Source organism: Bos taurus, chromosome 25, assembly GCF_002263795.3.
Source record: "Bos taurus isolate L1 Dominette 01449 registration number 42190680 breed Hereford chromosome 25, ARS-UCD2.0, whole genome shotgun sequence".
NCBI lineage: Eukaryota > Metazoa > Chordata > Mammalia > Artiodactyla > Bovidae > Bos > Bos taurus.
In genome coordinates, this window is record NC_037352.1 from 21,130,322 (window position 1) to 21,143,268 (window position 12,947).

General features: G+C 44.4%; 1 protein-coding gene across 1 annotated transcript in view; it reads right to left on the reverse strand.

The window, feature by feature from the left end:
* The window catches only part of COG7 (component of oligomeric golgi complex 7), a 90,163-nt gene extending 80,800 nt beyond the window's left edge, over positions 1-9,363 (reverse strand). Inside the window, 3 exon segments of the mRNA NM_001083372.1 lie at positions 2,616-2,732; positions 3,027-3,175; positions 9,013-9,363. Of these exon segments, the coding sequence (NP_001076841.1) occupies positions 2,616-2,732; positions 3,027-3,175; positions 9,013-9,181 (435 nt within the window). The 5' untranslated portion in view covers positions 9,182-9,363.
* Positions 9,364-12,947: the final 3,584 nt, after the last annotated feature.

Below are 12,947 nucleotides of genomic sequence, written 5' to 3' on the forward strand. Positions count from 1 at the left end.
AGAGAACATGGCTCATCAACACTTCACGTTCAGTATTACTAGTCTTCAAACAAAAGCAAATTAAAACAAAGAAGTGCCATTTCCTCCTAACAAACTGGAAAAACTTCTGAAAAATTACAACAGCTATCTTTGGGACGGGTGCAAAGAAAAAGTTTTTCTAAATTTATATTTTTTCTGGGGGGAAAATTAGCAATATGCATCAAAAGCCTTACAAATATTTACATCCTTAGAACTTGGCATTTTCTGTCCTAGAAATCTAAGGAAAAAATCAGAGGGACAAAGAAATATTAATGTATTAAAATTGATTAATGTGATTTTAGTGTTGTTATAACAAAGACCCGGAAGGAACCTAAATCTTCCATGATAACAAATAAAATATAGATTATGACACTCATAATCTATGTGAAATATTGAATAGTCATTAAAATGTGAAATACATGTGAAATATTGTACAGTCATTAAAAATCATGTTTGAGGGCTTCTCTGCTGGCTCAGTGGTAAAAATGCAGGAGACAAGAGTTTGATTCCTGGTCTGGGAAGATCCCTTTGTTGCCATGGAGCAACTAAGCCCAGACACCGCAACTACTGAGCCAGCGCTCTAGAGCCCAGGAGACACAACTACTGAAGCATGAATACCCTAGAGCCCGTGCTCTGCAACAAGAGAAGCCACTGCAGTGAGAAGCCCGTGCACCACAACTAGAGAGGAGCCCCTGCTCATCACAACTAGGGAAAAGCCCAAGCAGCAACAAAGACCCAGCACGGCCAAAAGTACGTAAATAAATTTAAATAGTTTTTAAAATCATGTTTTGAAAAGTATTAATTACACAGAAAAATATCTACAACTTATCATTAGGTGAAATAAACAACAAAAAGGCCATACAAACACTAGAATATACAGAAACATGTATATATTGGGTTGGCCAGAAAGTTCACTTGGGTTATTCCATAATATCTTACGGGAAACCCAAATGAATTTTCTGGACAACCCAACGTATACCTACAATATATGCATCATAAAAGATAGTACAAAAGTATAGATTTTTACAAACATCTAGAAAAATACCTAACAGACATTAAAAAAAAAAAATACTAAGGGCACAGGATCATTGTTTTATTCCTTGCATTTTTCTCAATTTTCCAAATCTTATAAGACACACATAAGTTATGTTTATAAATAGAAAACTAAACTCTATTTAAAAAAAGAATGAAGAGAGTAAGGAAATGTATTTCATTGCAGTGTTCAACAGGTGCCCATGATGCCTCAGACACCGTCTTAAAGATGGTTGAGACAAAAAGACAAGGAAGGTCACAGTGCAGGCCCTGAATGCGCAATGAATGACTTGGGGGAGAAAGATTATGAGACACTTTAGGAGGATGGCTCATGGGCTTCCCTGGTGGTCCTGTGGTTAAGACTCCACACTCTCAATGCAGGGGGTGCGGGTCTGACCTTGGTCAGGGAACTAAGACCCCACATCACGTGTGGGGTGGCCACTAGATAAAATAAAGAGAGGTTGGCTCAAGGGTCACAGGAGCACACGGGAGGGGACCATGAGTTCCACTCACTGGAGAGGCCAGGAGCCAGCAAGGAGAGATGTAAAAGGAGGTGACACTTAACTGCCTTGAGGGACAAGCGGAGGCTACGGTCCTATAAAGAAAAGTAGAGGGGGACAGCTCAGGCGGGGAACAGGGAACAGGCATGAAAGGGAACGGGGTGTTCACAGTTTGGAGCAGGCAGAGGCTGAACTCACACAGAGGGAGTGGCCAGAGGAACAGCTGTAAACACAGGCACCCAGAGCCCTGTGGGGAAGGACAGGTTGTGGCCTGTAGGGGGCGTAGAATTTATCAGACGGAAAATGCGAAGTTGGTAGAGGTTAAGATGGGGTGGGTTGGGGGTGTGAGGGACAGGGAAATGCCACATGCCAATCTGTGCTTTAGAAGACGCCCTGGACACGTGGGGTGGGGGGCGGATAACCTGGGATCGGGGAGGGCCTTGATGGCAAGGAGGCGAGTGGACGGTTGCTGAAACGGTCTAGGCGCAAAATGACGACAAAACCACACCAGGGGGCGCCAGAGGGACAGAAAGAACAGACGACAGAAGAGAAAGAGAGGAGGGGCAGGGAGAAGGGGGCAGTGAAGGGCCGCCAGGTTTCCAGGTAGGTAAACCTGGACAGAAAAGGAAGCGTTAACCCAAGAGAGGGGCAGAGGAGCAAGTGGAGAGTGGCTTTGGCCAGAAACAGTAAATTCTGTTTTTTAAGAGCCTGGGAGAGTTCAGCTAGATGCTTTGGGTCTTATGGGCAGTGAGTTCTGAATATCAAGAGGGTTGGGAAGAGAAAAAAACAAGATGTAACTGTTAGCTTTGTTGCTGCTGTTCAATTGCTAAATCCTGTCTGACTCCTTGCAACTTCATGGACTGTAGCCCACCAGGCTCCTCTGTCCATGGAATTCTCCAGGCAAGAATACTGGAGTGGGTTGCCATTCCCTTCTCCAGGGGATCTTCCCAACCCAGGGACCGAACCCAAGTCTCCTGCTTGGCAGGCGTATTCTTTACCATCTGAGCCACCAGGGAAGCCTAACATCAACAAAACAATACAGCATCCGCTTAACAAGAAACCTACTTGAGTCTTAAAAGTCTCCTCGATATCAGCACTCAATGTGCTCCATTTGTCAGCTTCTTGAAGAGATTCTGCGGCAAGCTGCATTCTGGACTTGACCTGGTCGATTTCTACCAACACCTAGAAGAGAGATGAGGGTCTCAGACACTAAGGAAGCTGCAGTTCCATTTTCTCCGCCTTCCACAAGTAACTCGAAACCTAAGTACCATGATACGGTCCTGCCTTAGGGAACTCTGTACCCCGCACGACACTGATCGCATGGTTAAACGTTCAGTGATGCTGAAGAGATGAATAAGCTAAAAGTGCTAAACAAAACAGTAGTCTGAGTGTTTGGCAGAATTCTGAGGGGTGGCCTCCTGCTGGGAAGGTAAACATCTTCCAAAAACAAGAGTCAACAATTAGGAACCAAAATACCTGCATCGACTGAGATGTGTCCTGTTCAAACTTTTTAATGTCCTCCTTGACAAGAATCATTTGTTCTTTCAGAAAAGACGCCTCCTGTTTAAGGGCTTCGACATCACGGAGCACTTTGGGCATGTTCTGGAGGGCCTGGTGACTTGTTTCTGCAGTGAGAACCCAAGAACCAAAGGTGAACGCCAGACTACTCACCAGTGAACAATATGAATAAATCAGACGACAGGAAGCAAATCTTCCCTAAGGCTCTATGAGCCACGCGGTTTTCTGAGCCTGTGTTGGGGGCAGGGGGTGCGTGGGGGGAGCTGGTCTCTGCTGGGACCCTGTCTTCCCCAGGATGATGGTAAAAGCCCTAATAAACCATCAACCTGACCCACCACCACTGAGTTAAAGTGCAACTTCTTTTTTTTTTTTTTTTGGTTGTGCCACGCTGCTTACAAGATCTTAGTTCCCCAATGAACCCAGGCACCCCCCAGTAGTGAAAGCAGAGAGTCCTAACCACTGGACAGGCAGGGAATTCACGTGAAACGCTCTTTTCCAGGAAGGAGAAGGGAGGAATCTGACACTGGTGAATGCCAGCTCTGCACCCCAAGCTTTCCATACATCACTTAACATACACAGCAGTCGTTAGCAGCTGCCTCTTACAGATGAGAAAACTAATGCTCAGAGTGGTTAAGTAACTTGCCCAAGATTTCACAGAGCTGAGCCAAGGAGTGTCTGGACCCAACGTCTGCTTCCATGGTCTTTTTCAAAATGCAGTCCACAGACCATTGGTAAGTCGGAATGCAGTTAAAATGCAGGTCCCTGGGTCACCTGCCAGAGATTCTTATTTAGGAATCCTGGTAGGAGATCAAGGAACCTGTATTTTTTTTTTTTTTTAACAGACATCCCAAGTGTAGAATAAAATCTGAAAATCCTCACAGATCAGGAGGTGTTATCTGGAAAAGGCATAATCCTTTAGTCCTTTAAAGAGGAATTCACCGGGGAATTAACCAAAGAAGTTCAGAGCCTTCTGCTCCTGGTACCGGTACACTGAATGGAACTTTAACATAGAAAACACACTTTAAGAACCTGTTCACCCCGCTCTGCCATAAAACAACATTCTGTCTCCAGCACTGACCTTAAGTAAAGTTTTATGACTAACAAAACATAGGCAGAACACACAAAGATTTCTTCAAAGCACAGAGGCTTCCTGATTTTTAACAGGCTGTTATGGCCCTGGCCTGGCCCCTTGCCTGCTAAACCTCAGAGTCACTCTTCAGGTCTGGTTGGTTCCCTGTGAACTTCTTCCCCCTCCACCTCTCCACAGCACCCTCAAATTTAGTTCTTTCTAGAATCTATTTTAAAACTGTCACCTCCTGTGGATGCCTCTGGGAGGGTAAGGGCCAAATCTCCATCAGAGGTGGGACTAGGAGACCGCCTAAGGTGATGGTAACCTTCTACGTCTTGATGGGGGGTGAGTTGCATTAGCCATACACACCTGTCAAAACCCATCAAACGGATCAGATAAGGTCCCTCCAAGGCAATGGCACCCCACTCCAGTACTCTTGCCTGGAAAATCCCATGGACGGAGGAGCCTGGTAGGCTGCAGTCCATGGGGTCGCTAAGAGTCTGGCACGACTGAGCGACTTCACTTTCACTTTTCACTTTCATGCATTGGAGAGGGAAATGGCAACCCACTCCAGTATTCTTGCCTGGAGAATCCCAGGGACAGAGGAGCCTGGTGGGCTGCCGTCTGTGGGGTCACACAGAGTCGGACACAACTGAAGTGACTTAGCAGCATTCCACCTTACATAAATTTTATCTAGCGGAAAAAAAAGACCTATAAACAAGAAGTGAACTCTATAATGTTTAGGGTTCTAAATGAAATGTTTAAAGGGCGAAGCGTACTGATACCTGCAATTTATTTTTAAATACATCAAAAAATAAGATGGATGGATGGATAGAGGGATGGACAGATTTGCAATAAAGCAAGACTAGCCACTGCTCACTGTAGAATCTAGGCAATGGCTGTTTGGAATTTCACTACAAATTCCCGCGGCATTGTGGCACGTTTGGCACCTCCATTCACGGTTGCTCAGAACAAGGATCTGCCATCATTCTTGATTTTTTTCCCCTTATCCCTCATTCCAATCCATCAGCAAGTTCTCCCTTCTTCTGAAAATACCTTAAAGCTACCCATCTCTCCCCATCTCTACTGCCAGAAACCCAAGTGAAGCCACGGTCACCTCTCTTCTGGACTAGAGCAATGGTCTCCTAAATGCCGACTTAAATCATCTCATTGTCCTGCTTAAAAATCCTCCAGTACCTTCCCACTACACACATTTTAAATCAAATCCAGACTCTTTAATGTGACAGTAAATGCATGATCTGGCCCCTGCCAACGTTTCCAACCTAAGAATGGATCTTGTTTAACACTGCATCTCTGGACCCTGAAGAATAGCTTGTGCCCAAAAAATATTTGCTGACTGAATAATGAATCAATCCTCCCTATTAGGGATCCTCAACAACTCCAGTTTCAACCTCTGCAATAACTTCTTCTCACCACAGACTTGGGACCTTGTCTCATTGTCCCTAAAAATAAAGCTTTAAACCTTCTATGGCTTCTCACTACCTACAGAAGTGGTCCCCAACATTTTTGGCACCAGGGACCATAATTTCCAAGGACCTGGGAAGCTGGAAAGGGGCGGGGCAGGGGATGGTTTGGGGATGATTCTGGGATGATTCAAGAGCATTGAATTTATTGAGTTCCTTGAGCAGGAAGTGGAGCTTCCTATAAAAGTGAGCAACAGGAGGTGGCTGTAAATTACAGATGAAACTTCCCTCTCTTGCCCACCGCTCACCTCCTGTGGCCCGGTTCCTAATAGTTCCCAGGGGTTGAGAACCCCTGGCCTACAGGATGAAAACCAAACCTTCAGGATAGCCAGAAAGGCCTTTCACAGTCTGACCCTAATCTACTTTTCTACCTTATTTCCAGTGGAAGTTCCCCCTCATGGAAGTGTAATCCTCCAATAATAATAATAATAAGGACTAATATTCATTGATGCTACTGATGAAGCTCTATTTGAACTTCTCACTTTTCTCTGGACTGGGTAGGTCTCTTTATACCCTCCTGCCTCTACAAGTGTTCCCTCTCCCTTTAATACCAAAGAGGTAGTAAAGTATAATGGATAAGAGCCTGGGATCTGGAACCAGTCGCTTGGGTTCAAATCCAGTCTCCCCATTCATTAGCAATACGATGCTGGGCAAGTTACTACCTTCAGCTGCAGTTTCTACAACTATAAAGTGGGAATAATAACTGTGCCTACCTCTAAGGATTACTGCCATGTTTAAATAAGATAATCATGCTGGGGGAGGGGGCAGCACTATTAACATTTTCTCCAGGACACTTCTTCATTGCACAGGGCTGTCCCAAGAGCTGTAGGACATTAAGTCTGGGAGCCTCTATGATATGTCCCTCTCCCCCCAACAAGCTAAAGCTTTTTAAAAACAGCTTTACTGATGAATAACTTACTGGCATATAATTCATTCACTTCAAATATACAACTCAATGATTTTTAGCAAATTTAACAAGGTGCGTTATCTCCACAAGAACATTGACATCAGCCAAAAAACTCCTTCCTGCCACTTGGCACTTAGATCTCTGCTTCCACCCCAAGCCCTGGGAAACCACTAATTTGCTTTCTGTCTCTACAAATTTACCTTTTCTGGACATTTCAGACATACAAAATCATGCACTATGTACTCTTCTGCATCTTGCTTCTTTCACCAAGGATAAAGCTTGTTCCCTTATGTTGCTGAGTGCTATTGCATATTTTGTTTATCCACTCACCAGTTGATGGACATTTATGCTGTGTCTATGATAGCGTAAGGCTATCCAAGGGAATACCCTGGTGGTTCAGTTGCTAAGACTCTGTGCTCCCAATGCAGAGGGCCCAGGTTCAATCCCTGGTCGGGTAACTAGATCCTGCATGCTGCAACAAACAGTTTGAATGCCACAGCTAAAGATCCCACAGGCCCTAATGAAGACTGAAGACCCCTCATGCCACAACTAAACACCGGTGCAGCCAAATAAAGTAATTAAAATAATTTGTTTTAAAAAGACCACGGATTACTAAGTATTAAGTAGCTCTTTTTACAGAAGTACATAGAAAGCCCTTAAAACAGTGCCTGACATATACTAAGGACTCAGATATTTGCCATCATATCATTATTATTAAAATCCTCCCCGAACTTCCCTGTAGCTCATACAGTAAAGAATCTGCTTGCAATGCAGACCTGGCTTTGATCCCTGGGTCAGGAAGATCCTCTGGAGAAGGGAATGGCAACCCACTCCAGTATTCTTCCCTGGAGAATCCCATGGACAGAGGAGCCTGGTGGGTGGTAACAGTCCATGGGCTCGCAAAGAGTCAGACACAACTGGGAGACTAAGCACAATGTCTTCCTCATCTTTGCCCTGTGAAGCCTTCCTTCAAGGCCTAACACAGGGAAAGCCCTTTATGAACCTCCCAGGCAAGAGACAATTGCTGCCTTCATCTAGCTCTCAGCTTCCAGTTCTGTTCTCAGTAAATCTACCCTTCATTGTAATTAAATTGTTCACATGTCTTCCCCACAAGGCAGCAAACTCCAGAAAGATAAACTTTTCACCCCCAGTGCTCATTTCTTGACAGGTACACAGTAGATACATGAAATTATTATTAACTCTGGTGTGTATTTTTTTTTATATAATTCACTATTCTGGTTAGTTAATTTGATACTTTAAAGTCTCCCATTAGGACTTCCCTGGTGGTCCAGTGGTTAAGAATCCACCTGCCAATGCACAGGACACTGGTTCAATCCCTGGTCCAGGAAAATCCCCACATGCTGCAGAGCAACCAAGCTCATATGTCACAACTACTGAGCCCGTGAATCCTAGATCCTGAGCTCTAAAGCAAGAGAAACACCACAATGAGACCACGAACAGCAACTAGAGAGTAGCCCTCCACTCTCTACAACTAGAGAAAGTCCGAGTGCAGCAACAAAGACCCAGCACAGCCAAAAATGGAAGGGAAAAAAAAGTCTCCAATCAGGACAGCCCATCTTCCTCACTGACACAGAGATCCACTATAAGAGGGGTTTGGGGGAAGGATGGAGTGGGAGTCTGAACTTAGCAGACGCAGACTATTATATATAGAATGGATAAACAAATTCCTACTTGGTGTACAGCACAGGAAATGATCTATATTCAATATGCTGTGACAAACCATAATGGAAAAGAATGTGATAAAGAATGCATATATGTAAGTATATACAGTCAGTCAGTCAGTTCAGTCGATCAGTCGTGTCTAGCTCTTTGCAACCCCATGGAAGCAGGATGCCAGGCCTCCCTGTCCATCACCAACTCCTGGAGTTTACTCTAACTCATGTCTATTGAGTCAGTGATACCATCCAACCATCTCATCCTCTGTCGCCCCCTTCTCCTCTCGCCTTCAATCTTTCCCAGCATCAGGGTCTTTTCAAACGAGTCAGCTCTTAGCATCAGGTGGCCAAAGGATTGGAGTTTCAGCTTACTGAATACATATATATAACATATATAACTGAATCACTTTACTGTACAGTAGACATTAACACAACATTGCAAATCAACTACAGGTAACAAGATCATTTTTTTTATCCATTAAAACAATGTCTTCCCTATACATCTTCTATATGCTTTTTGCCAAATCTAAGAATCAGTTGACCAGTTATTTCATCTTCTTAAAATTCACTCCAGTAAGTTTTAAAAGGTAACTTGACAGCATTGCCCAAAGTGGAAAGCAAGATCCCAAATCTGCAAGTGTTGCAGAGAGACGAACAGCGGGGCTGAGACCTGGATGTCCCCACGAGGACTGTGCGGGAACCAGACCCGGGCTCGCTCGCTCTCCATGCGAGGCGCTGACATTTACTGCCCACTACGTGCACCCCCGCGGACCCCGGACCCGTCAGGGAGCTCTGCCAGGCCGCTCACCCTCCACGGCGTGGTTCACCTCTTGGATGAACAGCTGCAGCTTCATCACCAGGGTGGCTGCGTGGCTGTCCGCCTTCCCGGCCGCCGCCTCCTTGGGGCCAGCCCTGAAGGCCGCGTTGATCCACTCCTTCACGTCGAAGTCTTCCGCCAGGAACTTGGAGAAGTCCATGGCTGCACCGTCGCAGCTCGGCGTCCAAGCCTGAAGACTTGGCTCCAGGCGGCCACTCGGCTGCAGAAGCAGGCAGCCCTGCGAGAGCACCCGCGGCAGCCTGGGAAGCAGCGGGCGGGGACCGACCGCGCCGGAGACAGACCCCTGCACAGCCTCTGGATCAGCGCGCTGATGTGTACGCCCGAGATTGACCCTCGCCGCGCGCCGTACTTCTTCCGGAAGTAGGTAGCCGTTACTATAGTGATTGCAGGCGTTCCGGGAAATGCGACGGGTTGCGAGCGTCCAACCTGGAGGAGCGTCCCTCCTCCTCTGCTAATTTAAATGCCGGCTGGGCGCTTAAATACGTGTTTTACTCTTAAGCCCTTACTTTTATTAGCACACTTAGTCCTCACAATCCTTTCAGTGCTATTGTTCTCCCCCAAATTAAAGTGGAAGAACTGAGGCAGTTAAGCAAGTTGTTCAGTATCACGTAGCTAGAATGTAGCGCAGTGGCATTTGAACTCAGGCAAGCCTACTACTGAAACCTGAATTCTTTGCCGTCCTTCAGTGCCCTCCCAAAGCGGGCAGACGAATTTACAAGACCTGGTCTCTGCCCACCACGCTTCCAGCTCCTGTCTCACTGTTCTAGCCACACTGGCCTCCTGTCCGTGGCCTGAGACACAAAACTCTGGAATTCGCCATTCGGTACTGTTTCCTCTAGCTTAAAGCAATGTAATACCTCGGGAAAGAGATATCTGGGAAGGCCTCCTTTGTCATAGGATTCAAAATTTAAAAAGCAAACAAAAGCATCCTTTGGTTACACTGTGCTTAATTTTGCCATTTATCTGTTCTCATCCAGGCATACTCCAATTCAGTACATACAGTAGTTCCTGAAGACTATATAGGTAAGAACCTAAATCCACAAATTATTAATAGGAAAGATAATACGCTCACCTGGTAGAAGCAAACTGATGTAGTCCCCGCGGCATGCTCAGAAGACTTGGGTGCCTGTAATTGCCGTATGCCCCTCTCCTCCCTGAGGAGCTGAAGTTCAAAACAAAACAAAACAAAACAAAACAAAACCAGCTTTATTGATTAATAACTTACAGGGCATACAGTTCACTCACTTCAAATATACAATCCAACGATTTTTAGCAAATTTAACAAGGTGGGGTACCTTCACAAGAACATTTCCATCAGCCAAAAAATTCCTCCCTGCTTGTTTGCACTTAATCTCTGCTCCCACCCCCAAGTCCCAGGAAGCCACTGATGTGCTTTCTGTCTCTACAGATTTACCTTTTCTGGACATTTCAGACACATGAAATCATGCACTATGTAGTCTTCTGCATCTGGCTTCTTTCACCAACCATAAAGTTTGTTCCCTTACGTTGCTGAGTTGTATTTCATTGTGTGGATATGACGTATTTTGCTTATTCATGCACTAGTAGATGGACATTTATGCTGTTTCTAGTTTAAGGCTATTAGAGGGGTTTCCCTGGCAGTCCAGTGGCTAAGACTTTGTGCTCCCAATGCAGGGGGTCCGGGTTCAATCCCTGGTCAGGGAACTAGATCCCGTATATGACAACTAAGATCTGGAAGTCAGTCAAATAAGGCTATTAGAAATAATGCTGCTGTGAACGTTCACTATATGTCTTTGTATGGACATGTTTTCATTTCTTTTGAATAGATTCCTAGGTGTGGAACTAAGTGGTAAGATAGATTTATGTTTAATTTTTAAAGAAACTGCCAAACTTATCCCCCATACCACTTTACATTACAGTCAATGAGGTATGAGGGTTCCAGTTCCATTTGGTATGTAGTGCTAAGTCTTTGTTGCCTTAATTTGCATTTCCCTAATAGCTAATGATATTGAACACCTTTTCATGTGCTTATTAGCAGTTCTTACCTCTTCTTTGATGAAATATATTTTCAAAATTTTTGCCCATTTTCAATTGGCATTGCTTATCTTCATATTCAGAGAAGGCAATGGCACCCCACTCCAGTACTCTTGCCTGGAAAATCCCATGGATGGAGGAGCCTGGTAGGCTGCAGTCCATGGGGTCGCTAAGAGTCCGGCACGACCGAGCGACTTCACTTTCACTTTTCACTTTCATGCATTGGAGAAGGAAATGGCAACCCACTCCAGTGTTCTTGCCTGGAGAATCCCAGGGACAGGGGAGCCTGGTGGGCTGCTGTCCAGGGGTCGCACAGAGTCGGACACGACTGAAGCGACTTAGCAGCAGCAGTGGCAGCATCTTCATATTGTGTGCATCCTCAGTCGCTTCAGTCGTGTCCGACTCTGTGTGACCCAATGGACAGTAGCCTGCCAGGCTCCTCTGTCCATGGGCTTTTCCCGGCAAGACTACTGGAGGGATTGCTGTGTCCTCCTCCAGGGGATCTTCCTAACCAGGGGATTGAAACCTGTCTTCCTGAGACTCCTGCACTGTAGGCAGATTCTTTACCTCTGAGCCATTGGGGAAGGTCTGTCTTCATATTATTGAACTGCAAAGCTATTTATGTATTTTGTATGTAATTCCTGAATTAGAGGTGTGGTTTGCAAATATTTTTTCTCAATCTATAGCTTGTCTTTTCATTTTCTTAATGATGCCTTTTGAGGAGCATACATTTTTAATTTTGATAAATTCCATTATCTTTTTCTATTTTATGAATTATACTTCTGATATTATATGTAAGAAATCTTCACTTAACCAGAAATCATAAACTTATATATTTTTCTCTAGAAGTTTAAAAATTTTAGCTCTTACATTTAGATCTATGATCCAGTTTGAATTCATTTTTTGTGTATGATATGAGGTAAAGGTCTAAGTTCTTTTTTTTTTTTTTTTGCATGCAGGTATACAACTCTCCCTGCCTGCAATGCAGGAGACCCAGGTTTGATCCCTGGGTCGGGAAGATCCCCTGGAGAAGGAAATGGCAATCCACTCCAGTATTCTTGCCTGGAAAATCCCATGGACAGAGGAGCCTGGAAGGCTACAGTCCACAGGTTCGCGAAGAGTTGGACACAACTGAGTGACTGACACACACATACAACTCCAACTCTCCCAGGACCATTTGTTGAATAGACTTTTCCTTCTCCTCTGAATTGCCTTTAGATCTTTGTCAAAAATCAAATGACATAAATGTAAGGGTTTCTGCACTTTAATTCTGTTCCATCATCTATACTCCTATTCTTATACCAATACCAAACTGTCTTGATTCTGTAGTTTACATAAGTTTTGAAATCTGGTAATGTTAGTCCTCTCATTTTATTCTTTTAAAAAATTGTTTTGCTACTCCATACCGTTTGCATTTCCATATACATCATATAATCAGCTTATCAATTTCTACCCCAAAAGTTGCTGGAACAGAGATCATATTGAATTTATAGATCCATTTGAGAACTGGCATCTTGACAGGGTTGAGTCTTCAAATCCATGAACATGAAATGCCTCTTCATTTATTTAGAGCAGAATTTTCAAACTTGGTGCTATTGACATTTGGCACCAGATAATTTTTATTGTGGAGGGCTGTCCGATGCATTGTAAAATGTTTAACTGCATTCTTGGCCTTTACTCACTAGATGCCAATAGCATCCCCTCCCCCAAACTGTGACAACCAAAAATGTGTCCACATTACAGCTGTCCCCTAGTAGAAACAATAGTAGTCAAACACTGTACATTGTAAATGTCTTCTACTTCTTTTGCTAAATGTATTCCAAAGTATTCATGTTAATACTACTGTGAATGAAATTTTCTTGATTTTCATATTGTTCCTTGTGTTAGAAACA